The following is a 27695-nucleotide window of genomic DNA, read 5'->3' as shown; positions in this document are numbered from 1 at the left end:
GGGGTGACTAGAGAATGGGGTGATTAGAGAATGGGGTGACTAGAGAATGGGGTGACTAGATGGGGTGACTAGAGAATGGGGTGACTAGAGAATGGGGTGACTAGATGGGGTGAATAGAGAATGGGGTGACTAGAGAATGGGGTGAATAGAGAATGGGGTGACTAGAGAATGGGGTGAATAGAGAATGGGGTGAATAGAGAATGGGGTGACTAGAGAATGGGGTGACTAGAGAATGGGGTGAATAGAGAATGGGGTGACTAGAGAATGGGGTGACTAGAGAATGGGGTGACTAGAGAATGGGGTGACTAGATGGGGTGACTAGAGAATGGGGTGACTAGAGAATGGGGTGACTAGATGGGGTGAATAGAGAATGGGGTGAATAGAGAATGGGGTGACTAGATGGGGTGAATAGAGAATGGGGTGACTAGAGAATGGGGTGAATAGAGAATGGGGTGACTAGAGAATGGGGTGAATAGAGAATGGGGTGAATAGAGAATGGGGTGACTAGAGAATGGGGTGAATAGAGAATGGGGTGACTAGATGGGGTGAATAGAGAATGAGGTGAATAATGATCTAGGTGTTGCTGTAACTCCTCAGTGGGAGACCACAGCACCAGGTCATCTGTGTACAGCAGACACTTGATTTCAGTGTTGTGTAAGGTGAGACCAGGTGCTGCAGATTCTTCTAATGTTTTTGCCAATTCATTAATGTAGATGTTAAACAGTGTTGAATTTGAGCAGCCCCGTTCACCCTATTCACCCCGTTCTCTATTCAACCTATTCACTCTGTTCGCCCTGTTAATAGAGAATGGGGTGAACAGTGTGAATGGGGTGAATAGATATTTGTAGTTGTTAAAAGCAGCAGGGCTGAAAGCTTTCGTTGTTTCCAGAGGTTTCAAATCATGTGTCAGCGTAAGCTGTGTGTGTGTTTGTGAGAGAGAGAGAGAGAGAGAGAGAGAGAGAGAGAGAGGGAGAGAGAGAGAATGAGAGAGAGAGAGGGAGAGAGAATGAGAGAGAGAGGGAGAGAGAGAGAGAATGAGAGAGAGAGAGAGAGAGAGAGAGAGAGAGAGAGAGAGAGAGAGAGAGAGAATGTGTGTGTCTGTGTGTGCATCAGCATGCTTGTGTGTGAGAGAGAGAGTGAGAGAGTGAGAGAGAGATGTGTTCGCCCTGCAACAACTCTGTGAGCTCCAGCACCAGTGTCTCTGGCAGTAGGACCAGAGAGAGGGGCCCGGCCGGCTCCATGCCAGGATGGGTCATTCGATCCTGGGTAGAGCCTTCTCAGGGCTTGAGTCTGGCTTGCTGTCGCTGCCTGGCTCTCTGCAACCAGATGTGAACTGCAGCAGAGCAGAACTCCTCTTTATAATCCTGTCTGTGTCCCAAATGGCACCCCGCTCTCTACATAGTGCACTACTTTAGACCAGAACCCATTGGGGATAGTGTGTCATTTGGGATGCATTCTGTCTGTCTGGATCAGTTTAGTAAGAGGCTGCCAGGCTGTAGAGAGAGAGAGCTCTAGCAGGAAGAGAAACATATACTATCATCAACCCTGCTGTCTCGATTCTACTGACCACACATACTGCACAGGCTGATGATGATAGTGACGGGGTGATGATGGTGGTGAAGCTAATGGAACATTCACGCTCATAGCCTGCTACCATGTGCGCATTGCTGTGCTTATAATGTGAAGAAATAGCCTAATAGTTTATTAACATTTTAAGCTAAATGTTCTGATCTGTTGCGTCAGCCACATTGCATTAAACATGTTTTTTGATGCTAGAGGTTGTGTTAATTTGGGGTCTATCACATCCCACAACTGTCCCAGACTATGTTTGGAATATTTATTTCTCACACAGAATATAATAGGTTGACTTTTGTACTATGGGGGGATAGTAGATTGACATAGGCTAGTGCTTTTGCTGTTCGTTAGGCCTACTCATCTTGTTGGCTGATGAAAATGTGGACAGTTCATCCAATATCTTCAATATGGACCTCGTAATTGGATAAGGACACGCGCAGTTGCGTCCCCGATGTGTCTGTCTGTAACGGCTGTCGTATAGAGGGGACCAAAGCGCAGCGTGTTGAGTGTTCATAATGACGTTTATTAAACTCAGAACACTAAAGAAAATAACAAAGAGAAAACGAACAGCAAACAGTTCTGTCAGGTACTGAAGTCTACACAGAACACAACTAAACAGAATTCAACTGCCCACAAACACACTAGAAAAAAAACCCAACATAAATATGATCTCCAATTAGAGACAACGCGAACCAGCTGCCTCTAATTGGAGATCATCCCAAAAACCTCCAACATAGAAATAGAATACTAGAACAAAACATTGGAATAGAAAACATAGACAAACCACCCAAAACACCCCCTGTCACGCCCTGACCTACTCTACTATAGAAAATGACATCTTACTAGGGTCAGGACGTGACGCTGTCTTCACTTGTAGCCTGTGAGAAAGACCCGAGAAAGAGTCATGTGATTGAGAGAGGCTGAGGATTGTGCAGCACAATGCAGCACTCTGGGCCGCAGAAGGCATGTTTGCTTTAGGGTGCATTACGGCCATAAAGTGGATGCCGCCGTGAAATTTGAGGCATTATCAAGTGCTTGTCAAATTGTGAATGAGAGACTATTGGAGTGAGCTCATGCCTTTCAAGCAACTTTTTTCAAATCATCATTAGAGTCTCATCATGCAGCCTTACAATGTATTAAAAATCTAAACATAAAGCCCAGTGTTTGTAGGACAACTAAAGTTACATTAATAACTCTAAATGAAATATATAGGAGGACCTGTTTCTTTGTTAAACGCTCAACACAATAGTCGCATGTGCGCACTCCCTCAAATCGTGTGGAGAAAATATCCTTTCTATTTTATTCAGCTTTGTTCAATTGTATTCTTCATACTATAAAATTATCCCACGGAATTCTAAGCAAATCTTGTCTGCTAAATGAACTAGTGTAGCCCACAGCCATTTGGCATAGCCAGATCAGGACCTAACATAAGAGTATGCTATTCTGTTCTTCTGAAATAGTCTACATTTTCTTCATATCATGCTTCTTTAGACCTGTCTAAATTAAATAATGGATTTATTGTGAAGTTGTAGGCAATATTACATGGATTTATTAGACTTTTTAAAATGTGTGGAAGCCAGGAGATGCTAAATGTGTTTGTTAATTAACGGTCAATTACCGTGAGACCGGCTGACGGAATTTTGTGCCCGCCACAGCCCTAGTCGTGATGATGGTGATGGATTGCTCTCATAAAGCACCACTCATCTGAAAGGGTTTTAAATACTGTGGGTCATCACAGGATGCAATGACCTAACCCTAACCCTGACCCTGACCCTCTCCTCAACCCCCCATCCTCCATTCCCATCCATCAATCATCCCCTTCCTCACCTCACCTCAGCCCCCAGCTCACTTTGACAGGGCCCCTGGTATTCTATACCCAGACATGACAACTGGTCTCTCTCTCAAAATTGTCTTAGAGAAAGCTTAAGCTGGTGTATTTGTTGTCCTCACCATAAACATGATTAACTGTTTTCATTATCAACATTCGAGTTGCCTGGCTACTCATCAACAGAGCGCCGGCCAAACGCCACGCCCACTAACCTTTCTTCTCCACCATGAGTTGATTTGATCTCCTCACAGATGACTTTGCGAATGCAAATCGTTCTGATTGGTCCCAGAAACCAGAACTGGCCTACACAAATCTTTGATTCATGTCATTTTAACATTAGCACAAACGACTTCTAGGATGTTAGGTTCAGACTGATGCATGGTGCAGCCAATAGAGCAGCGGAATTAAATACAGGATGAGTCGTCTGGCAAACATTGGAGTAGCAGGCAACGTTTCCTAAAATAGGAAGAGATGACTCAATGAAAGTTAGACTAAGTCAAACAAACGAAAAAGAAGATGTAAACGTTTGATGATTAGGAGCTTGTGTTGTTCTCTGTGAAATGTATATGTATGACAAATTATGTAGACGGAAATGTATTCTCATGTTATGTGTGTGTGTGTGTGGCCTCAGACAGGGGAGTACGCCACTGATGAGGAGGAGGAGGAGGAGGAGGCAGGGCCAGCTGTGGACAGGGCCAGAGACGGGGAGTGCGACGGCGAGAAGAGCATTGAGGTGTTCGATTTGCCAGAAGCGGATGACATCATTTCCCCCTCAGAGTTGGATGCCACCAAACTCTACCAGAAGTTCAGAGAGGTCACTTCACTTCCTCTTTCCTTGTCTCTTTTCCTCTACTTCTTTCCTTTCACCACTCTAAAAAAAGACAGAAGGTCCCAAAAAAAAGGTCTTACTATAAATGTATTTTCCTCGCCTTAATATCACTAATACTGTTGCCCAGCACTTTGTCAAACAACTCTTTCTTGTTCCTGATTGGAACGAAGTCAAAGAGTAGCAAATGACTGAAATAAAGTATTTGGCCGTTACTTTCTTCTAGAACCCTTTTTATTTGATTTATATTTTTTTCCTTTTTAAAGTAGCCAGCCTGCAAGTAATATTGATTAAAAAGCCTTACTACCACTGCTGGCAGCAGGACATTTTGTCCCTCACGCCACACTTGCGTGACACACTTAACAAATTGCTCGAGCTGCACTGCGGTGTTCTGGATATTTAGTGAGAAATCATGTAATCTCTACTGTCCCAAAACCTCTGAACTCTCTCTCTGGGACTCCCCCCACCCCCTTCCTCTCTCTCATTCTCGCTCTCTTTTTCTCCCTCCTTTCTCTCTCTCTTTCTCTTCCTCTCTCTTTCTCTCTCTTTTCTCTCTGGGACTCATTCTTTCCCCCTTTCTCTCTCCCTCTCTCTCTCTTTCTCTCTCCCCCCCTTCCTCTCTCTCATTCTCGCTCTCTTTTTCTCCCTCCTTTCTCTCTCTCTTTCTCTTCCTCTCTCTTTCTCTCTCTTTTCTCTCTGGGACTCATTCTTTCCCCCTTTCTCTCTCCCTCTCTCTCTCTTTCTCTCTCCCCCATTCTCTCCCCCTTTCAATTCAATTCATTTTGCTTTATTGGCATGACGTAACAATGTACATATTGCCAAAGCTTATTTTGGATATTTACAATATAAAAATAAAAATTAGAATCAAAATTGTCAACGGGACACCAGTAACAACAATAACCAAGGGTCAAAATAACCATACATTGTACAATAACAATAAGCATACAGTAGAGGACATGTGCAGGTTGATTGGTCTGTCAGACACTGTCCCTCATCTTATGGCAGGCAGCAATGTAGTGCGCTGCTAACCCAACCCCTTTCTCTCTCTCTCTCTCTGGGACTCTCTCTTCCTCTTTCTCTCTCTCTGGGACTCTCTTTCTCTCTCTCTTTCTCTCTCTTTCTTTCTCTTTCTTTTTCTCTCTTCACTTTCCTCTACTGCCTCTTTCTCTCCACTTCTCTCATTCTACTGTGTCCTTCCTCTCTCTCTTTCTCTTTCTGTCATTCAATCTCCACTTTTCTCTCTCTGCCTATTGCCTCCTCTACTTTCTGCATTTCTCTTTCTCTCTCTCTTCACGTCCTGTTCTGTGAGTCTCCGTTTCAGTGGTAGAGAGTGCTGTCATGCATGGGATGTGGCTCTTCGTAGTGCTGTGTGTGTGTGTGTGTGTGTGTGTGTGTGTGTGTGTGTGTGTGTGTGTGTCTGTGTGTGTCTGTGTCTGTGTCTGTCTGTGTGTGTGTCTGTGTGTGTGTTTCTCTCTGCATGAGGCTTGTCCAGCACAGAGACTGCTTAGCCAAGTGTTTGATCATCAGATAGACCTCTTCCCTTTCTACTCCCTCAGCTGCAGATCAAACACACTGTCACCGAGGCAGAGATACAGAAGCTCAAAAACAAGGTAAGAGCTCCGCTACTATCATCTCTAAGAATGGTCTAAAAAATGTTTACAAAGTACAATAAAAGCATGAGGAATAGACATATGTTTGGAAAAAGGACATCATTGGACAGTGCAGTGGAAAATAGTTTCTATTTCAAGTTATTTCTGAATATTTAAGGCAATTGCATGTGTATTTCAGAAGTTTAGCTCCACTGCCTCTCTTGCAGTTTTGTGTCCCAGGTGTCTGGGCGGTGAGTGAGCCAGTGGTTAAGTGAGAGTGACAGGCAAGCAGGCACAGACACAAGAGCTTTTTAAAAGTGTCTGGTTTATCCCCTGCATTCTGATAATGTTTTTTTTATTTAACTAGGCAAGTCAGTTAAGAACAAATTCTTATTTTACAATGACGGTCTACCCCGGACAAACCCTCCCCTAACCCGGATGGTGCTGGGCCAATTGTGTGCCGCCCTATGAGGACAGTTTAGAATCTAAACTTTAGATCAAACTGCAGGAAGTGATCTAAAAGCTCCGTAGATTATTAACTCAATTGAATGACTGGATTTAGTGACACTGAAAGATAAGCTTGTTGGTGTAATTCTCTGAGCATGAGCTGATCTGGTGGTTGTTGGGAGACTGTTGCTTCAGAAGTTTGCCCTGACGAGGAGTAGAAGGATGCAATACAATAACAACATTTGGAAGAAGGTTGTGCTGATATACTAAACTCATTGAAGGGCTTGTTGCATGATATGCTGGAGTTTCTATTTGTTGTGAAGGCTGGATTGTGACCCGTAAGTTAAGGTGTTCATCCCATAGCATTGTCTCATACCATAGTGCGTGCATGCGTGTGTGTGTCTGTGATTGTGTCTGTGATTGTGTGTGTGTGTGTGTGTTGCCATGCTAATGTGTTTATTTGTGTTCAGTATCTGAATGTCTGTGTGTTTGTCTACCCCAGCTAGCAGCGGTGGACAGGGAGAAGGCGCGCTGGGAGAAGGAGAAGAGCCAGCTGAAGGCCAGCATGGAGGAGAACAAGGAGAGGATGCTGAAGCTGGAGAGTTACTGGATCGAGGCTCAGACCCTGTGCCACACGGTCAACGAGCACCTGAAGGAGGCCCAGTGCCAGTACACCACCCTAGAGAAGAAGTACAACAAGGCCAAGAAACTCATCAAAGATTTCCAGCAGAAGTGAGTCAGTCTGTTGCTAAACTAGTCTAAATTAAACAACATACTGGTTCAATATACTGTATCATTCCTAGACTTGGTAAGGCTGTTACGAACTCTCACAAGGGAAATATCTAACTTAGGGTAGTGCGTTTGTCTTGGGGTCAGGCGACCCAGGTTCTATCCCCGCTCAGGGAGTTACTCATTCCCGCCATTCACGTCCATACAGAACTATACATGTATTTTCCTCGCACTAATATCACTAATACTGTTGCCCAGCACTTTGTCCAACAACTCTTTCTTGTTCCTTTGGCATCTTTTAACTGACTACAGACCAACACCAACATCAACATGTACTTTTGTGATTTACTGTACTTTGTATTACACTGTAGCACACTTGGAATGTTGCTTTGGGCCAATTAGCTAGGCAGACTGGAACTACAATAACCAGTTAATAGGATTAAATAGGTGATCTGCTGCTCTGGTCTAGTCGGTAACTAGCCACATACTCCAGATCTGTTGGTCTGGTCTAGTCAGTAACTAGCCACACACTCCAGATCTGTTGGTCTGGTCTAGTCAGTAACTAGCCACACACTCCAGATCTGTTGGTCTGGTCTAGTCAGTAACTAGCCACACACTCCAGATCTGTTGCTCTGGTCTAGTCAGTAACTAGCCACACACTCCAGATCTGTTGCTCTGGTCTAGTCAGTAACTAGCCACACACTCCAGATCTGTTGCTCTGGTCTAGTCAGTAACTAGCCACACATTTCAGATCTGTTGCTCTGGTCTAGTCAGTAACTAGCCACACACTCCAGATCTGTTGCTCTGGTCTAGTCAGTAACTAGCCACACACTCCAGATATGTCCGTGTTATCTGTTGCCATTAGAGTAAAATGGGCTCCTGAGTGGCGCAGCGGTCTAAGGCACTGCATCTCAGTGCTAGAGGTGTCACTACAGACCCTGGTTCGATTCCAGGCTTGTATCACAACCGGACGTGATTGGGAGTCCCATAGAGCAGCGTACAATTGGACCAGCATCGTTAGGGTTTGGCCGGGGTAGCCGTCATTGAAAATAATAATTTGTTCTTAACTGACCTACCTAGTTAAATATATATATATTTTTTAAATGACTGAAAACCTGAACAACTGCAACATTATTCAGTCCACTTTAGTTTATGTGAACAACATCTTATCGTAGCTATGTTATTTAAGATTCAAATCCAAATTTAGAGGCCATTGCAAATGACAGCTTATGTTAGGTAATATACATCTGTTATTCAAACCCTGTTATTTTCCTACAGTATATGTATCAAACCTTTTCACAAACAGATTCCACCCATTAATCTGAAGGACATTTTAACCAAGTGGCACTTAGTTGAAGCATGTCTGTAGAGAGAGAGAGAGCTGTGTTGACTTCCTATGCAGCTCTGCTCCACACCGCAGCCTCTCTCTCAGAGTAGTGAGTTGATCTCTATGGTCATTCCCATCAGAAGCGCTTTGCCACTCTCCGCTCTGACTGCCTTTAACTGCCTTTGTCCTTGAGGCAACATTGCTGCTAACTGCGGAAACAAACTCTCCCTCCATTTTAGCAGCAGCAATGTTGAACAGGCCAGAATAAGACAGGCAGATCATTTCACCAAGCGGATGTAGTGAGCACAAGGAATTGCAAATGTCTCAAGAGCCAATGGCTGTGTGTCTGTCTGTCTATGTTGGGTTTGTTATGGTTGTTTGTCTGTCTGAGTGTGCGTGCAAGGGAGCCCTGCGTCCTTCAGCCCTGCTGTAAGACAGAGGCAGGACTGTCAGGCTGTCACTCTGTCTTTACTTCACTGAGCTCCTATCCTCCCTGGGATAGGCTCCTTTTACCACACACACACACACACACACACACACACACACACACACACACACACACACACACACACACACACACACACACACACACACACACACACACTATACCCTTTACCTTCTACACTCCTGTTAAAGGAGACAACACAGAGAGGAGCTCTACATATCTCGTCATATTCACACATTCCTGTCCTCACCCCTGTGAGAGGAACGGTCCCAACTCCCCAACCACCTAACACTCCGTCCCTGTCCTCACCCCTGTGAGAGGAGCGGTCCCAGCTCCCCCAACACCTAACACTTCTGTCCCTGTCCTCACCCCTGTCAGATGAGCTGTCCCCAACCATCCAAACACATTACACTCTGTCCCTGTCCTCACACCAAACACTCTCCCTGTCATCACCCCTGTCAGAAGGCCACCGACGTACCCTTCTGACCCCCATCTCCTTCTCTTCTCTCCCCTCTCTCTGTTTCTTCCAGGGAGGTGGAGTTTGTCCAGAAGGAGGATGCAGAGAGGAAGAGGCTGGAGGATGCAGAGAAGTCCCACCTGGAAGAGATCCAGGGACTGCAAGTCAGGGTAATATGCTCTCACAATGGCCTTCCTCTATGGTCATCTAATCAATGCTGCTGAGTACATCCAGGTGTAGAGTGAAATTGATCTTGGGTCAGTTTAGCATCTTCCCCATTAATGGTTAGGGTTAGGATTGGGGGAGGGGAAGCTGATCCTAGATCTGTACCTAGGGAAACTACAATCCGGAGCATAAACCCACAACCAAAGATCAGAGTAATTGACATGCTTATGGCTGTGTGATATGTTTATACCGGTAACTATACAAGTATACATTATGTATCTGTATAAGTACAAGATAAACCCCTAATTCCCCCTAAACATAACATTCCAGCCCACTAAATATAACATACCAGCCCACTGAACATAACATACCAGCCCACTAAACATAACATACCAGCCCACTGAACATAACATACCAGCCCACTAAACATAACATACCAGCCCACTAAACATAACATACCAGCCCACTGAACATAACATACCAGCCCACTAAACATAACATACCAGCCCACTGAACATAACATACCAGCCCACTGAACATAACATACCAGCCCACTGAACATAACATACCAGCCCACTAAACATAACATACCAGCCCACTGAACATAACATACCAGCCCACTGAACATAACATACCAGCCCACTAAACATAACATACCAGCCCACTGAACATAACATACCAGCCCATGAAACATAACATACCAGCCCACTGAACATAACATACCAGCCCCCTGAACATTACATACCAGCCCACTAAACATAACATACCAGCCCACTGAACATAACATACCAGCCCACTAAACATAACATACCAGCCCACTGAACATAACATACCAGCCCCCTGAACATAACATATCAGCCCACTAAACATAACATACCAGCCCACTGAACATAACATACCAGCCCACTGAACATAACATACCAGCCCCCTGAACATAACATACCAGCCCACTAAACATAACATACCAGCCCACTGAACATAACATACCAGCCCACTAAACATAACATACCAGCCCACTAAACATAACATACCAGCCCACTGAACATAACATACCAGCCCACTGAACATAACATACCAGCCCACTGAACATAACATACCAGCCCATGAAACATAACATACCAGCCCACTAAACATAACATACCAGCCCACTAAACATAACATACCAGCCCACTAAACATAACATACCAGCCCACTGAACATAACATACCAGCCCACTGAACATAACATACCAGCCCACTAAACATAACATACCAGCCCACTAAACATAACATACCAGCCCACTAAACATAACATACCAGCCCACTGAACATAACATACCAGCCCACTGAACATAACATACCAGCCCACTGAACATAACATACCAGCCCACTGAACATAACATACCAGCCCACTGAACATAACATACCAGCCCACTGAACATAACGTACCAGCCCACTGAACATAACGTACCAGCCCACTAAACATAACATACCAGCCCACTGAACATAACATACCAGCCCACTGAACATAACATACCAGCCCACTAAACATAACATACCAGCCCACTGAACATAACATACCAGCCCACTGAACATAATATACCAGCCCACTGAACATAACATACCAGCCCACTGAACATAACATACCAGCCCACTAAACATAACATACCAGCCCACTGAACATAACATACCAGCCCACTGAACATAACTTACCAGCCCACTAAACATAACATACCAGCCCACTAAACATAACATACCAGCCCACTGAACATAACATACGAGCCCACTGAACATAACATACCAGCCCACTGAACATAACATACCAGCCCACTAAACATAACATACCAGCCCACTGAACATAACATACCAGCCCACTGAACATAACATACCAGCCCACTAAACATAACATACCAGCCCACTGAACATACCATACCAGCCCACGAAACATAACATACCAGCCCACTAAACATAAGCACATTCCTTTGATTACCACACTGGTTTGATTAGCACAGTGGTTTGATTAGCACAGTGGTTTGATTAGCACAGTGGTTTGATTACCACACTGGTTTGATTAGCACAGTGGTTTGATTAGCACATTGGTTTGATTAGCACAGTGGTTTGATTAGCACAGTGGTTTGATTACCACACTGGTTTGATTAGCACAGTGGTTTGATTAGCACACTGGTTTGATTAGCACAGTGGTTTGATTAGCACAGTGGTTTGATTACCACACTGGTTTGATTAGCACAGTGGTTTGATTAGCACAGTGGTTTGATTAGCACAGTGGTCTTCAAACCTCACCTTGCGGACCCCCCAGATGTTTCACAATTTTGTTGTAGCTCTTAACTAGCTCCCCTGATTTACCTAGTCCAGGGCTTTACGATTAATTGACAATTAGAATCAAATCAATGTGTATTGGTCGCATACAAATACAAATACAGTTGAAGTTGGAAGTTTACATACACTTTAGCCAAATACATTTAAACTCAGTTTTTCACAATTCCTGACATGTAATCCTAGTAAAACTTCCCTGTCTTAGGTCAGTTAGGATCCCCACTTTATTTTAAGAATGTGAAATGTCAGAATAATAGTAGAGAGAATGATTTATTTCAGCTTTTATTTCTTTCATCACATTCACAGTGGGTGAGAAGTTTACATACACTCAATTAGTATCCGGTAGCATTGCCTTTAAATTGTTTAACTTGGGTCAAAGTTAGCCTTCCACAAGCTTCCCACAATAAGTTGGGTGAAATTTGGCTCATTCCTCCTGACAGAGCTGGTGTAACTGAGTCATGTTTGTAGGCCTCCTTGCTCGCACACACTTTTTCAGTTCTGCCCACAAATGTTCTATAGGATTGAGGTCAGGGCTTTGTGATGGCCACTACAATTCCTTGACTTTGTTGTCCTTAAGCTATTTTGCCACAACTTTGGAAGCATGCTTGGGATCATAGTCCATTTGGAAGACCCATTTGCGACCAAGCTTTAACTTCCTGACTGATGTCTTGAGATGTTGCTTCAATATATCCACATAATTTTCCTCCCTCATGATGCCATCTGTTTTGTGAAGTGTACCAGTCACTCCTGCAGCAAAGCACCCCCACAACATGATCCTGCACCCCCGTGCTTCACGATTAGGATGGTGTTCTTCGGCTTGCAAGCCTCCCCCTTTTTCCTCCAAACATAATGATGGTCATTATGGCCAAACAGTTCTATTTTTGTTTCATCAGACCTGAGGGCATTTCTCCAAAAAGTACGATATTTGTCCCCATTTGCAGTTGCAAACCTTAGTCTGGCTTTTTTATGGCGGTTTTGGAGCAGTGGCTTCTTCTTTGCTGAGCGGCCTTTCAGGACTCGTTTTACTTTGGATATAGATACTTTTGTACCTGTTTCCTCCAGCATCTTCACAAGGTCTTTTGCTTTTGTTCTGGGATTGATTTGCACTTTTTGCACCAAAGTACGTTCATCTCTAGGAGGCAGAACGCGTCTCCTTCCTGAGCAGTATGACGTCTGCGTGGTGCCATGGTGTTTATACTTGCTTACTATTGTTTGTATAGATGAACGTGGTACCTTCAGGCATTTGGAAATTGCTCCCAAGTATGAATCAGACTTGTGGAGGTCTACAATTTTTTTCTGAGGTCTTGGCTGGTTTCTTTTGATTTTCCCATGATGTCAAGCAAAGAGGCACTGAGTTTGAAGTTAGGCCTCGAAATACATCCACAGGTGCACCTTCAATTGACTCAAATTATGTCAATTAGCCTATCAAAGTCTTCTAAAGCCATGACATAATTTTCTGTGAATTTTCCAAGCTGTTTAAAGGCACAGTCAACTTAGTGTACGTAAACTTCTGACCCACTGGAATTGTGATATAGTGAATTATAATTGAAATAATCTGTCTGTAAACAATTGTTGGAAAAATGACTTGTGTCATGTACAAAGTAGATGTCCTAACCGACTTGCCAAAACTATAGTTTGTTAACAAGAAATTTGTGGAGTGGTTGAAAAACAAGTTTTAATGACTCCAACCTAAGTGTATGTAAACTTCCGACCTCAACTGTATTTAGCAGATGTTATTGCAGGTGTAGCGAAATGCTTCTGTTCCTAGCTCCAACAGTGCAGTAATATCTAACAATACACAACAATACAAACCTAAAAGTAAAATAATGGAATTATAATGTGAGAAATAATACACACAAAAAAAAATACTGCAAAGTTTCTTAGGAGCTAGAAACTGAGCGGCCATGTCTACCAGCGCCATCTTATCAGGTACGCTAGCTCTGAAGTAGATCAAAGACATGGAACGGCTGTGGGTCAAAACACTGTCGCTGCTGGTACATGGTGTTACCAGTGGAGGGAGTCACCCTGCATGGGTCACTTACACTGAAACTCGAAACGGTTTCTTCACAGATTGCAGCCCTGGAGTTTGAGCTGATGCAACTGATGAAACAAAATGGCATCCAGGTGAACAACAACAACAACAGTGCCCAAAGGAGTCCTGGGAAGGCCGGTCCTGCCAGAGGTGAGTCTCAGGGAGATAGGGAGATACAGAAATATGATGCTTACACTCTACTACACTCTACTACTAGTATAGCTATCTCCCTACCCAGGCAATAATACCCCACACTGTGGTAATATAATACACATTACTGGTCATATTCAGATTATTCTGTAGTGAGTCACAACAGGGTGAGTCACAACAGGGACCCTGTGACTAGTCATCAATTCATTCTCATCCCCCACTTCCCATTGAGCTTAAAAGACTCAAGTCGACTTCATTTACCTATCACTCTACATCTATATCTATATCATTTACCTCTCTAAGTCTATATCTATGTAATTTACCTCTATATCTATATCATTTACCTCTACGTCTATATCTATATAATTTTCCTCTATCTATATCTATATAATTTACCTCTCTACATCTACATCTATGATATTTACCTCTCTACATCTATATCTATGCTATTTAACTCTACATCTACACTGTGTGCACAATTATTAGGCAAGTGAGTATTCTGATCTTATCATTATTTCTATTCACATTTTCAAACTCCAAACCATATAAACTTGAACGCTTATTGGATTTAATCATTTTCAGGTGTAATGAGGGAGGCTGTGGCGAAAGTGAATAACACCTTATATCAAGGTGTGCATAATTATTAGGCAGCCTCATTACCTCAGGTAAAATGGGCCAAAAAAGAGATTTAACTGACACTGAAAAGCCAAAAATGTAAAATGCCTTTCAGACGGATGCAACACTCTTTAAATAGCTAAACTATTGAGGCGTGACCACCGGACAATCAAACATTTTGTTGCGAATAGTCAATTGGGGCGCAAAAAACGCATGGGGAAGAAAAGGCGCAAATTAACTGCAAAAGACTTGAGAATAATTAAACGTCAAACTACCAGGAACCCATTATCCTCCAGTGCCACCGTATTCCAGAACGGCAACCTACCTGGAGTGTTCAGAAGTACAAGGTGTCAAGTGCTCAGAGACATGGCCAAGGTCAAGAAGACTGAAACAAGACCACCACTGAATAAGATTCACAAGTTGAAGCGTCAAGATTGGGCAAAGAAATACCTGAAGACAGATTTTTCAAAGGTTTTATGGACAGATGAAATGAAAGTGACTCTTGATGGACCAAATGGATGGGCCCGTGGCTGGATCAGTAATGGACACAGGGCACCACTTTGAGTCAGGTGCCAGCAAGGTGAAGGAGGGAGTACTGGTATGGGCTGCTATCATTGAGGATGAGGTAGTTGGACCTTTTCGGGTTGAAGATGGACTGAAACTCAACTCCCAAACCTACTGCCAGTTTCTGGAAGATTCTTTCGTCAAACAGTGGTACAGGAAGAAGTCCTCAGCATTCTAGAAGGCCATGATCTTTATGCAGGACAATGCTCCATCACATGCATCCAAGTACTCCACTGCTTGGCTAGCCAGCAAGGGCTTCAAAGATGCCTGAATAACGACCTGGCCCCCTTCCTCACCTGACTTAAATCCTATTGAGAACTTGTGGGCCCTTCTCAAACGTGAGATTTACAGTGAGGGAAGACAATACACCTCTTTGAGCAGCATTTGGGAGGCTGTGGTTGCTGCTTCAGCGAAAATTGATCGTGAACAGATTAAGAAACTGACAGACTCCATGGATGGTTGGCTCATGGCAGTTCTTGAAAATAAGGGTGGCTATATTGGTCACTGAATATTTTTGATTGGCCAAAAATGTTATATAATTGTCATTTTGTGTTACTTATCTGTTACACTTACTCTAAAAATTGAGAATCAACAAGTGAGTTGAGAGAAATAATTTTTGTAATTTAGTTGCCTAATAATTGTGCACACTAATAGTTGCCTAATAATTGTGCACACTTATATATTTCCCTGAGAAAGACAAAACTCACTTTTCCTTTGTTAAATATTCAGGTTTGAGGTTCAATAACATTTTGGATTGACTGAGAGCATTGTTTGTTCAACAATAAAATTAATCCCGAGGAATACAATTTGCCTAACAATTGTGCACGCAGTGTGTATCTATGTTATTTACCTCTCTCATCTACGTATATCATTTACCTCTACATCTATTAATTTACCAGTCTATATCTATATAATTTACCTCTCTACATCTATATCTAAATAATTTACCTCTTTACATCTATATCTGTCATTTACCTCTACATCTATATCTGTATAATTTACCTCTCCACATCTATATCTATATAATTTACCTCTACATCCTACAGTACCAGTCAAAAGTTTTAGAACACCTACTCATTCAAGGGTTTTTCTTTATTTTTACTATTTTCTACATTGTAGAATAATAGTGAAGACATATAAGCGCAGCAATGCCCACATGGTATCAGGCTATAAGCGCAGCAATGCCCACATGGTAGCAGGCTATAAGTGCAGCAATGCCCACATGGTAGCAGGCTATAAGCGCAGCAATGCCCACATGGTAGCAGGCTATAAGCACAGCAATGCCCACATGGTAGCAGGCTATAAGCACAGCAATGCCCACATGGTAGCAGGCTATAAGCGCAGCAATGCCCACATGGTAGCAGGCTATAAGCACAGCAATGCCCACATGGTAGCAGGCTATAAGCACAGCAATGCCCACATGGTAGCAGGCTATAAGCGCAGCAATGCCCACATGGTAGCAGGCTATAAGCGCAGCAATGCCCACATGGTAGCAGGCTATAAGTGCAGCAATGCCCACATGGTAGCAGGCTATAAGCGCAGCAATGCCCACATGGTAGAAGGCTATAAGCGCAGCAATGCCCACACGGTAGCAGGCTATAAGCGCAGCAATGCCCACATGGTAGAAGGCTATAAGCGCAGCAATGCCCACATGGTAGCAGGCTATAAGCGCCAATGTTCCATTAGCGAAAAACACCATTATCAAAAGTGACCGCAAATGCAATTTTGCATGTAATGCTTTTATTATAAAGGTGCATTTTTATGGTGAAAATTATCTTCACCAAACTTGAAACTATATATGCCAATTATGCTCTACACCCCTTGTAAAGCCGATAAATGTGCTTAATTTTAAGAAGTTATGTGGCCACTTTAGTTGTGATACAAACCTTATTAAAACATATAGGCCTTTGGGCTGGGCTACATGAGGTGTGTGACTATGATTCGAAAAAGTCGCCAAAAACAAAGGAATTGTTTCTTATGCTGGGCATCATTCACAAGTGATAATATATAATCCACAAGTTATAGGCTAATATTGTCACACATCAGACTATTCTTGATTTAATCTTGTCTTTACGTATACCAAATAATATACAGTACCAGTAGAAAGTTAGGACACACCTACTCATTCAAGGGTTTTTCTTTATTTTTCTATTTTCTACATTGTAGAATAATAGTGAAGACATCAACACTATGAAATAACACATGTGGAATCATGTAGTAACCAAAAAAGTGTTGAACAAATCAAAATATATTTTATATTTGAGATTCTTCAAAGTAGCCACCCTTTTGCCTTGATGACAGCTTTGCACACTGTTGGCATTCTCTCAACCAGCTTCATGAGGTAGTCACCTGGAATGCATTTCAATTAACAGGTGTGCCTTGTTAAAAGTTAATTTGTGGAATTTATTTCCTTATTGCGTTTGAGCCAATCAGTTGTGTTGTGACAAGGCAGGGGTGGTATACAAGAGATAGCCCTATTTGGTAAAATACCAAGTCCATATTATGGCAAGAACAACTCAAATATGCAAAGAGAAAGAACAGTCCATCATTACTTTAAGACATGATGGTCAGTCAATCCGGAAAATGTCAAGAACTTTGAACGTTTCTTCAAGTGCAGTCGCAAAAACCATCAAGCGCTATGATGAAACTGGCTCTCATGAGGACCGCTACAGGAAAGGAAGACCAGAGTTACCTCTGCTGCAGAGGATAAGTTCATTAGAGTTACCAGCCTCAGAAATTGCAGCCCAAATAAATGCTTCACAGAGTTCAAGTAACAGGCACATCTCAACATCAACTGTTCAGATGAGACCTCATGAATCAGGCCTTCATGGTCGAATTTCTTAGGCCAAGAAAAACCAGTAATGGACATTAGCCGGTGGAAATCTGTCTTTTGGTCTGATGAGTCCAAATTTGAGATTTTTGGTTCCAACCGCCGTGTATTTGTGAGACGCAGAGTAGGTGTGGTTCCCACCATGAAGCATGGAGGAGGAGGTGTGATTGTGTGGGGGTGCTTTGCTGGTGACACTGTCTGTGATTTATTTCGAATTCAAGGCACACTTAACCAGCAAGGCTACCACAGCATTCTGCAACGATACGCCATCCCTTCTGGTTTGCACTTAGTGGGACTATCATTTGTTTTTCAACAGGTCAATGACCCAACACAGCTCCAGGCTGTGTAAGGGCTATTTGACCAAAAAGGAGAGGGATGAAGTGCTAGATCAGATGACCTGACCTCCACAATCACCCGACCTCAACCCAATTGAGATGGTGTGGGATGAGTTGGACCTTAGAGTGAAGGAAAAGCAGCCAACAAGTGCTGAGCATATGTGGGAACTCCTTCAAGACTGTTGGAAAGCATTCCAGGTGAAGCTGGTTGAGAGAATGCCAAGCATGTGCAAAGCTGTCATCAAGGCAAAGGGTGGTTACTTTGAAGAATTTAAAATATAAAATGTATTTTGATTTGTTTAACACTTTTTTGGATTACTACGATTCCATATGTGTTATTTCATAATGTTGATGTCTTCACTATTATTCTACAATGTAGAAAATAGTAAAAATAAAGAAAAACCCTTGAATGAGTAGGTGTCCAAACATTTGACTGGTACTGTATATCTATATAATTTACCTCTCTACATCTATGTCTATATAATTTATCTCTCAACATCTATATCTATAATTTACCTCTCTACATCTGTATCTATTATTTACCTCTCTACATCTATATCTATATTATTTACCTCTCTACATCTACATCTATATCATTTACCTCTCTACATCTACATCTATATAATTTACCTCTCTACATCTACATCTATATAATTTACCTCTCTACATCTACGTCTATATCATTTACCTCTCTACATCTACATCTATGTAATTTACCTCTCTACATCTATATCTATATAATTTACATAGATATAGACCAAGATCAGGCCCTGGCCCTGGTCAAAAGTAGTGCACTATATAGGGAATAGGGTGTCATTTGAGATGAACACACTATCTAGATGATGCATTGTTTACAGTATGTACTGTGAGGAAGATTCAGGACACTATTTCCATAAATGTTATTGCCAATGTAACAAGGACAGCTTGTCCCCCCATCACAATGTCCCTGCCTTAGCTATAAGTCTCTATCAGGGAATTTCAATAGATGACACTGGAGGCTGTAGAGACAAATGACATATCCTTAGGAGGGGTTGATGTGTCAGTGTCACTCAAACACTGAGATACACCCTACAGCTCTCCTATCAGCTCGTTTCCTATTTCCTATGCCCTCAAACTGTGCTGTTATTGCTTTAGTAGGGACATGGAGAGGCAGACAGGACTGTGTCTGACTCCATATTATTTGGGATGCAGCTTGTGTTACTGCATGCTGTCAACACTAGCTCCAAGACATACAGTACCAAAGGCTTGAGATTTGTTTTTGGATTAAAGCTTGTTTTGCTTGTTGCTCCTTTTTTAGCAAATCCCTCTTACTCTTTTTTTGTCACTGTGCATTACCTCTGAATGCACTTTCAACTTTGACCTTGTACTCCAATGCCACTTCAGTTAACAAACAAACAGTAAACAAATACAAAACAAATTCTGGCCGGAACAAGTAAACACACGTCTGGGTTTTGGGGTGTGTCCCAAATGGCACCCTATTCTCTATTCTCTATGGGCCCTGAAAAGAAGTAGTGCACTGTGGAGGGGCTCCTGAGTGGCGCAGTGGTCTAAGGCACTGTATCTCAGTGCTAGAGGCGTCACTACAGACCCAGGCTGTATCACAGCGGTCTAAGGCACTGTATCTCAGTGCTAGAGGCGTCACTACAGACCCAGGCTGTATCACAGCGGTCTAAGCCACTGTATCTCAGTGCTAGAGGCGTCACTACAGACCCAGGCTGTATCACAGCGGTCTAAGGCACTGTATCTCAGTGCTAGAGGCGTCACTACAGACCCAGGCTGTATCACAGCGGTCTAAGCCACTGTATCTCAGTGTTAGAGGCGTCACTACAGACCCAGGCTGTATCACAGCGGTCTAAGGCACTGTATCTCAGTGTTAGAGGCGTCACTACAGACCCAGGCTGTATCACAGCGGTCTAAGGCACTGTATCTCAGTGCTAGAGGCGTCACTACAGACCCAGGCTGTATCACAGCGGTCTAAGCCACTGTATCTCAGTGCTAGAGGCGTCACTACAGACCCAGGCTGTATCACAGCGGTCTAAGGCACTGTATCTCAGTGCTAGAGGCGTCACTACAGACCCAGGCTGTATCACAGCGGTCTAAGCCACTGTATCTCAGTGTTAGAGGCGTCACTACAGACCCAGGCTGTATCACAGCGGTCTAAGGCACTGTATCTCAGTGTTAGAGGCGTCACTACAGACCCAGGCTGTATCACAGCGGTCTAAGGCACTGTATCTCAGTGCTAGAGGCGTCACTACAGACCCAGGCTGTATCACAGCGGTCTAAGCCACTGTATCTCAGTGCTAGAGGCGTCACTACAGACCCAGGCTGTATCACAGCGGTCTAAGGCACTGTATCTCAGTGCTAGAGGCGTCACTACAGACCCAGGCTGTATCACAGCGGTCTAAGGCACTGTATCTCAGTGCTAGAGGCGTCACTACAGACCCAGGCTGTATCACAGTGGTCTAAGGCACTGTATCTCAGTGCTAGAGGCGTCACTACAGACCCAGGCTGTATCACAGCGGTCTAAGGCACTGTATCTCAGTGCTAGAGGCGTCACTACAGACCCAGGCTGTATCACAGCGGTCTAAGGCACTGTATCTCAGTGCTAGAGGCGTCACTACAGACCCAGGCTGTATCACAGCGGTCTAAGGCACTGTATCTCAGTGCTAGAGGCGTCACTACAGACCCAGGCTGTATCACAGCGGTCTAAGGCACTGTATCTCAGTGCTAGAGGCGTCACTACAGACCCAGGCTGTATCACAGCGGTCTAAGGCACTGTATCTCAGTGCTAGAGGCGTCACTACAGACCCAGGCTGTATCGCAGCGGTCTAAGGCACTGTATCTCAGTGCTAGAGGCGTCACTACAGACCCAGGCTGTATCGCAGCGGTCTAAGGCACTGTATCTCAGTGCTAGAGGCGTCACTACAGACCCAGGCTGTATCGCAGCGGTCTAAGGCACTGTATCTCAGTGCTAGAGGCGTCACTACAGACCCAGGCTGTATCACAGTGGTCTAAGGCACTGTATCTCAGTGTTAGAGGCGTCACTACAGACCCAGGCTGTATCACAGTGGTCTAAGGCACTGTATCTCAGTGCTAGAGGCGTCACTACAGACCCAGGCTGTATCACAGCGGTCTAAGGCACTGCATCTCAGTGCTAGAGGCGTCACTACAGACTCTGGGTTGATTCCAGGCTATATCACAACCGGCCGTGATTGGGAGTCCCATAGAGCGGCGCACAACTGGCCCAGCATCGTCCGGGGTAGGCTGTCATTGTAAATAAGAATTTGTTCTTAACTGACTTCCCTAGTTAAATTAAAATGGAGTAGGGTTCCTTTTGGTACGCAGACTTTCACTGGCCTTTTTTTCTTCTGGGCTCCTCCGGCTTTTTCTCCCAGGCCCAGTCTATTATAATGGATTACAGTGGCCCTTGATCTGCTATCTCCATAATTGGCCTGATAAGGGGACAATGGGCAGTCTCTGAATACTGATCCAGATCTGGAGAGACTGAATGAGACAGTTCAATAAGCAATATCAGTAAGAGAGACGGGGGGAGGGAGGAAGAGAGAGAGAGGGAGAGAGAGAGGGAGGGAGAGAGGGAGGGAGAGAGGGAGAGAGAGAGGGAGAGAGGGAGAGAGAGAGAGGTGGAGAGAGAGGTGGAGAGAGAGAGAGAGAGAGAGAGGGAGGGAGAGGGAGAGAGAGGGAGGGAGAGAGAGAGAGAGAGAGAGAGAGAGGGAGGGAGAGGGAGAGAGGGAGAGATTACCTCTGACATGATGACAACAGGTTCTTCTGTGGCGTTGTGTGTATTTGTGTGTAGCTATAAGTTCTGTAGATCTACATTTCAATAGGATCTGATGACAAACTGTCTCTCTTTTATCACAGACTTGCTTTAGAATTACATTAAAATGTATATCAACCAAGTGGACCTTTATTAGCCTGGTCCCAGATGTGTTTGTGCTATCATGTCAACTCCTTGTTATGTCAAACAGACCTGGGATCAGGCTAGACCTTTATGATGGCTGTGTTGTGTGTGTTGATCCAGAGCTGAGTGAGGCGGTTCCCCACGCTGGTAGTAGACAGAGACTCTCCAGAGGACAGGACAGCATCAGCTCTACAGAGGGAGAGGTTAGTATGGACACACACAAACACACACAACACACAAACACCTCTGTTCAACCTTTTAATATCCACAACAATGACAATATTAATAATATCTGCTCTAATCACCACCAGATGTTCTATCAACATTACTCATTGAAAATGAATTGAACTGTTTTCTCATTTATATGTTTTATTTCAAGTTAATTACACTGACAGTGTTTGTGTGGTTAGCCCTGTCTGTCCTCTGACCTTATAAAAAAGCCTTTATGTAATGTATTAATTGCTGGCTACAAGTCAGTGCCCGGCGGCACATCAATCTAATCCTGAGTGGTGGCAAAGCCTATTCCCCCTCCTTACTGAGATAATTGCTGGTAAAGTCTCTTTTGGAGAACACTCTTTCCCATTTATAAGATCTGTCCCTTACTGAGCAAAAATAATGAACAAGGCTTTGTCCCAAATTCCACCCTATTCCCTTTGTAGGGCACTAGTAGTGTACTATATAGGGAATAGGGTGCCATTTGGGACGTGACCCAGGAATATATAGGCTTAAAAATCCACTATACTGGAGACAGACAGTCACCGTCCACTATGTCCACTATACTGGAGACAGACGGTCACCGGCCACTATGTCCACTATACTGGAGACAGACGGTCACCGGCCACTATACTGGAGACAGACAGTCACCGGCCACTATACTAGAGACAGACAGTCACCGGCCACTATACTGGAGACAGACAGTCACCGGCCACTATACTGGAGACAGACAGTCACCGGCCACTATACTGGAGACAGACAGTCACCGGCCACTATACTGGAGACAGACAGTCACCGGCCACTATACTGGAGACAGACAGTCACCGGCCACTATACTGGAGACAGACAGTCACCGGCCACTATACTGGAGACAGACAGTCACCGGCCACTATACTGGAGACAGACGGTCACCGGCCACTATACTGGAGACAGACAATTACCGGCCACTATACTGGAGACAGACAGTCACCGGCCACTATACTGGAGACAGACGGTCACCGGCCACTATACTGGAGACAGACAATTACCGGCCACTATACTGGAGACAGACAGTCACCGGCCACTATACTGGAGACAGACAGTCACCGGCCACTATACTGGAGACAGACGGTCACCGGCATACTGGAGACAGACAGTCACCGGCCATTATACTGGAGACAGACAGTCACCGGCCACTATATTGGAGACAGACAGTCACCGGCCACTATACTGGAGACAGACAGTCACCGGCCACTATACTGGAGACAGACAGTCACCGGCCACTATACTGGAGACAGACAATTACCGGCCACTATACTGGAGACAGACAGTCACCGGCCACTATACTGGAGACAGACGGTCACCGGCCACTATACTGGAGACAGACAATTACCGGCCACTATACTGGAGACAGACAGTCACCGGCCACTATACTGGAGACAGACAGTCACCGGCCACTATACTGGAGACAGACGGTCACCGGCATACTGGAGACAGACAGTCACCGGCCATTATACTGGAGACAGACAGTCACCGGCCACTATATTGGAGACAGACAGTCACCGGCCACTATACTGGAGACAGACAGTCACCGGCCACTATACTGGAGACAGACAGTCACCGGCCACTATACTGGAGACAGACAGTCACCGGCCACTATACTGGAGACAGACAGTCACCGGCCACTATACTGGAGACAGACAGTCACCGGCCACTATACTGGAGACAGACAGTCACCGTCCACTATACTGGAGACAGACAGTCACCGTCCACTATACTGGAGACAGACAGTCACCGGCCACTATACTGGAGACAGACAGTCACCGGCCACTATACTGGAGACAGACAGTCACCGGCCACTATACTGGAGACAGACAGTCACCGGCCACTATACTGGAGACAGACAGTCACCGTCCACTATACTGGAGACAGACAGTCACCGTCCACTATACTGGAGACAGACAGTCACCGGCCACTATACTGGAGACAGACGGTCACCGGCATACTGGAGACAGACAGTCACCGGCCATTATACTGGAGACAGACAGTCACCGGCCACTATATTGGAGACAGACAGTCACCGGCCACTATACTGGAGACAGACAGTCACCGGCCACTATACTGGAGACAGACAGTCACCGGCCACTATACTGGAGACAGACAGTCACCGGCCACTATACTGGAGACAGACAGTCACCGGCCACTATATTGGAGACAGACAGTCACCGTCCACTATACTGGAGACAGACAGTCACCGGCCATTATACTGGAGACAGACAGTCACCGGCCACTATACCGGAGACAGACGGTCACCGGCCACTATACTGGAGACAGACGGTCACCGGCCACTATACCGGAGACAGACGGTCACCGGCCACTATACTGGAGACAGACAGTCACCGTCCACTATACTGGAGACAGACAGTCACCGGCCATTATACTGGAGACAGACAGTCACCGGCCATTATACTGGAGACAGACAGTCACCGGCCACTATATTGGAGACAGACAGTCACCGGCCACTATACTGGAGACAGACAGTCACCGGCCACTATACTGGAGACAGACAGTCACCGGCCACTATACTGGAGACAGACAGTCACCGTCCACTATACCGGAGGAAATCATGCAATTAGTGTGTAACCTTTACTACGGTAAGATAACGACCTCTGGATAATGGTACATCGAGAGAGAGAGAGAAAGAGAGGGAGAGAGGACATATTTAATTTACGGAGTTAGGTGGCTGTCAGGTGCCTCAGGGTGAACTGTCTCAGTGTCTCTCTTTTTTTGATAGCATTGTTAAAGTAAATGTCTCTTTCTCTGTGTTCATCTCTGTCTCTCTTTCTATCCCGACTTCCATCTTTCTCCTTCTCTATTGATCCATCCTCACTCTGTCCCCCCCTTCTCACCTCCCCGTCTCTCCAGACATCAGAGGGCCCTGGCAGTACTCGTTCGTCCATCCGGAGTGCAGCCTCCAGTACTGTGGATGAGTCCAGACCCTCCAGGGCCCCTGGCAGTGCTGAGGACTCCCCCAGACATACCCTCCTCCAGCAGGCTGCAGACAACGACGGTCAGTGTAGAACCACATCATAAAATATTTTATTGTTCATCACTATAGATACAGGAGCCTCCTTCCCTATGGTCCATTCTGGCTTGGACAAAGTTGACTTACCCTAAACTATTTTACTTGACGTTTTTAAGTGAACTGTTACACACATGTTTAAGGCTAGCATCTCAAGAATATGAGTGTGGAACCCAAATTATCGCTCAGATCTCCCATGGTCTTCAATTATGGTTTACAAGAAAGTCTTAGTCACATGATGGATTCCAATGTAGGTTATCACTATCTTTGCTGCATGTTAGTATATATTTGCTGAACCACTGATGATGTGTGCAGGGTCTCAGTCTCCTGTGGTGTCCAGCCCCTCTCTCAGCCTGGAGGAGAAGATCATCAGGAGAGGTCTGGACCCACTGACACGAAGCAAAGGGAAAGACCCCAGAAGTTCACCTGGAAACAGGTACTAACCGCCTCGCTACCACTGTGTTCCTCTGACTCCAGGGTGACGTTTCCCCTAGGTACAGATCTAGGATCAGCTTCCCCTCCCATCCTAACCTTAAAGGGGGAAACGCTAAACTGACCCCAGATGAGCGTCTAGAGGTTGTAGTGGTATTGTTAGAAAGGGTAAAGAAAATGATTAACCCTGCCGAAAGGAAAAGTGTAGGATAGATAGAGACCCCCTACCAAACACACATCAGCAGAAGGGACTGCCCATAGTGTAGCCGTTTGGCCAGATAGCCAGTGGAGAGAAAGGATAAGGCACACCATATCTATCAAATGTATTTATAATGCCCTTTTTACATCAGCAGATGCCACAAAATGCTGTACAAGAAACCCAGCCTAGAACCCCAAACAGCAAGCAATGCAGATGTAGAAGCACGGTGGCTAGGAAAAACTCCCTAGAAAGGCAGGAACCTAGGAAGAAACCTAAAGAGGAACCAGGCTCTGAGGGGTGGCCAGTCCTCTTCTGGCTGTGCTGGGTGGAGATTATAAGAGTACATGGCCATTTAAGGCCAGATTGTTCTTTAAGATGGTCAAACGTTCATAGATGACCAGCAGGGTCAAATAATAATAATCACAGTGGTTGTAAAGGGTGCAACAGGTCAGCACCTCAGGAGTAAATGACAGGTGGCTTTTCATAGCCGAGCATTCAGAGTTAGAGACAGCAGGTGCGGTAGAGAGAGAGAGTTGAAAACAGCAGGTCCAGGACAAGGTAGCACGTCCTGGACCTGGTCAGGGTTCCCTAGCCGCAGGCAGAACTGGAGCAGCAGCATGACCAGGTGGACTGGGGACAGCCAGGAGTCATCAGGCCAGGTAGTCCTGAGGCATGATCCTAGGGCTCAGGTCCTCTGGGATGGGAGGGAGAGAGAGAATTAGAGGGAGCATACTTAAATTCACACAGGACACCAGATAGGATAGGAAAATTACACCAGATATAACAGACTGACCCTAGCCCCCCGGCACATAGACTATTGCAGCATTGAGACTGGAGACTGAGACCAGATATAACACATGTCACAGCACAGGGGTAACCCAACCAATAATACCTCATACAAAAATAATGGCAGAGCAATTCAAAGGCAACTTCATAGAAACAATTGACAAGAAAGAACCCAGTCATAACCCATAGAGAATTTGCAATTTTCTGTATTACCTTCCAGTAGAGGAGTGAGGGGGTGTGAATGGGTGTGTGGGGAGAGTGAGGGGGTGTGAATGGGTGAGGGGGAGGAGCAAGGGGGGGGATGGGTTTGTGGGGGTGTTTTCATAGACAAAACAAAGGTCTTAAAATGTCCAAACTCTTCTTGGCCAAATGTCAATAGTACCACACCAAATCAATACAGTTCAAACAACAATAAACTTGCACGCAACCTCCCTTTTACTAAAATGTCAACCCAAATATGTCTGGCAGGGAAATAATAGTCCAGCGACACTGAACATTAAAGGGAGCGCATTGAAAAAACAGAGTCTGCTGCAGTGTAAAGCATTGAAAGGAAAATGAGAGTAAGAGAGAGAAAGGGGTCTTAGCTGTTGACTTCAGGCTTGCAGTTGCACTGACTGTCTGTTAAATACACCTGATGGTTGGTTGGTTTGTTTGTCAAAGCTTCACAACAATGTTGCTATCACTCCATGCAAACAATGACAGGAGCGGCCCCAAAAGATACACCGGCGATCAACTTAAACACTTTAAAAACTAAGCACGTGAAAATAAACATGACTTCTGCAGAGTTGCACACACTGTGAAACTGCCCCGCCAGCCCAGAGCTCTCCACAGAGAGCCAGAAGAGCTATATTTTGACTGC

The 27695-nt window shown here is 44.7% G+C and overlaps 1 protein-coding gene across 8 annotated transcripts in view; it reads left to right on the top strand.

Moving 5' to 3' along the window:
• LOC115174012 (neurabin-1) overlaps positions 1-27695 on the top strand; it is a 110707-nt gene that overhangs the window by 71435 nt on the left and 11577 nt on the right. For all 8 annotated transcript variants that reach the window (XM_029732606.1, XM_029732602.1, XM_029732605.1 and 5 more), the window contains 8 exons: positions 4035-4217; positions 5786-5839; positions 6768-6997; positions 9297-9393; positions 13771-13882; positions 22266-22348; positions 25263-25407; positions 25735-25855. In XM_029732606.1, the coding sequence (XP_029588466.1) occupies positions 4035-4217; positions 5786-5839; positions 6768-6997; positions 9297-9393; positions 13771-13882; positions 22266-22348; positions 25263-25407; positions 25735-25855 (1025 nt within the window). The remainder of the gene's footprint in view (positions 1-4034; positions 4218-5785; positions 5840-6767; positions 6998-9296; positions 9394-13770; positions 13883-22265; positions 22349-25262; positions 25408-25734; positions 25856-27695) is intronic.

The sequence above is a fragment of the Salmo trutta genome, chromosome 34 (genome assembly GCF_901001165.1).
Source record: "Salmo trutta chromosome 34, fSalTru1.1, whole genome shotgun sequence".
In the NCBI taxonomy this organism is placed as follows: Eukaryota; Metazoa; Chordata; class Actinopteri; order Salmoniformes; family Salmonidae; genus Salmo; species Salmo trutta.
The sequence above is the reverse complement of the archived record's forward strand: the minus strand, read 5'-3'. Positions and strand labels throughout refer to the sequence as shown.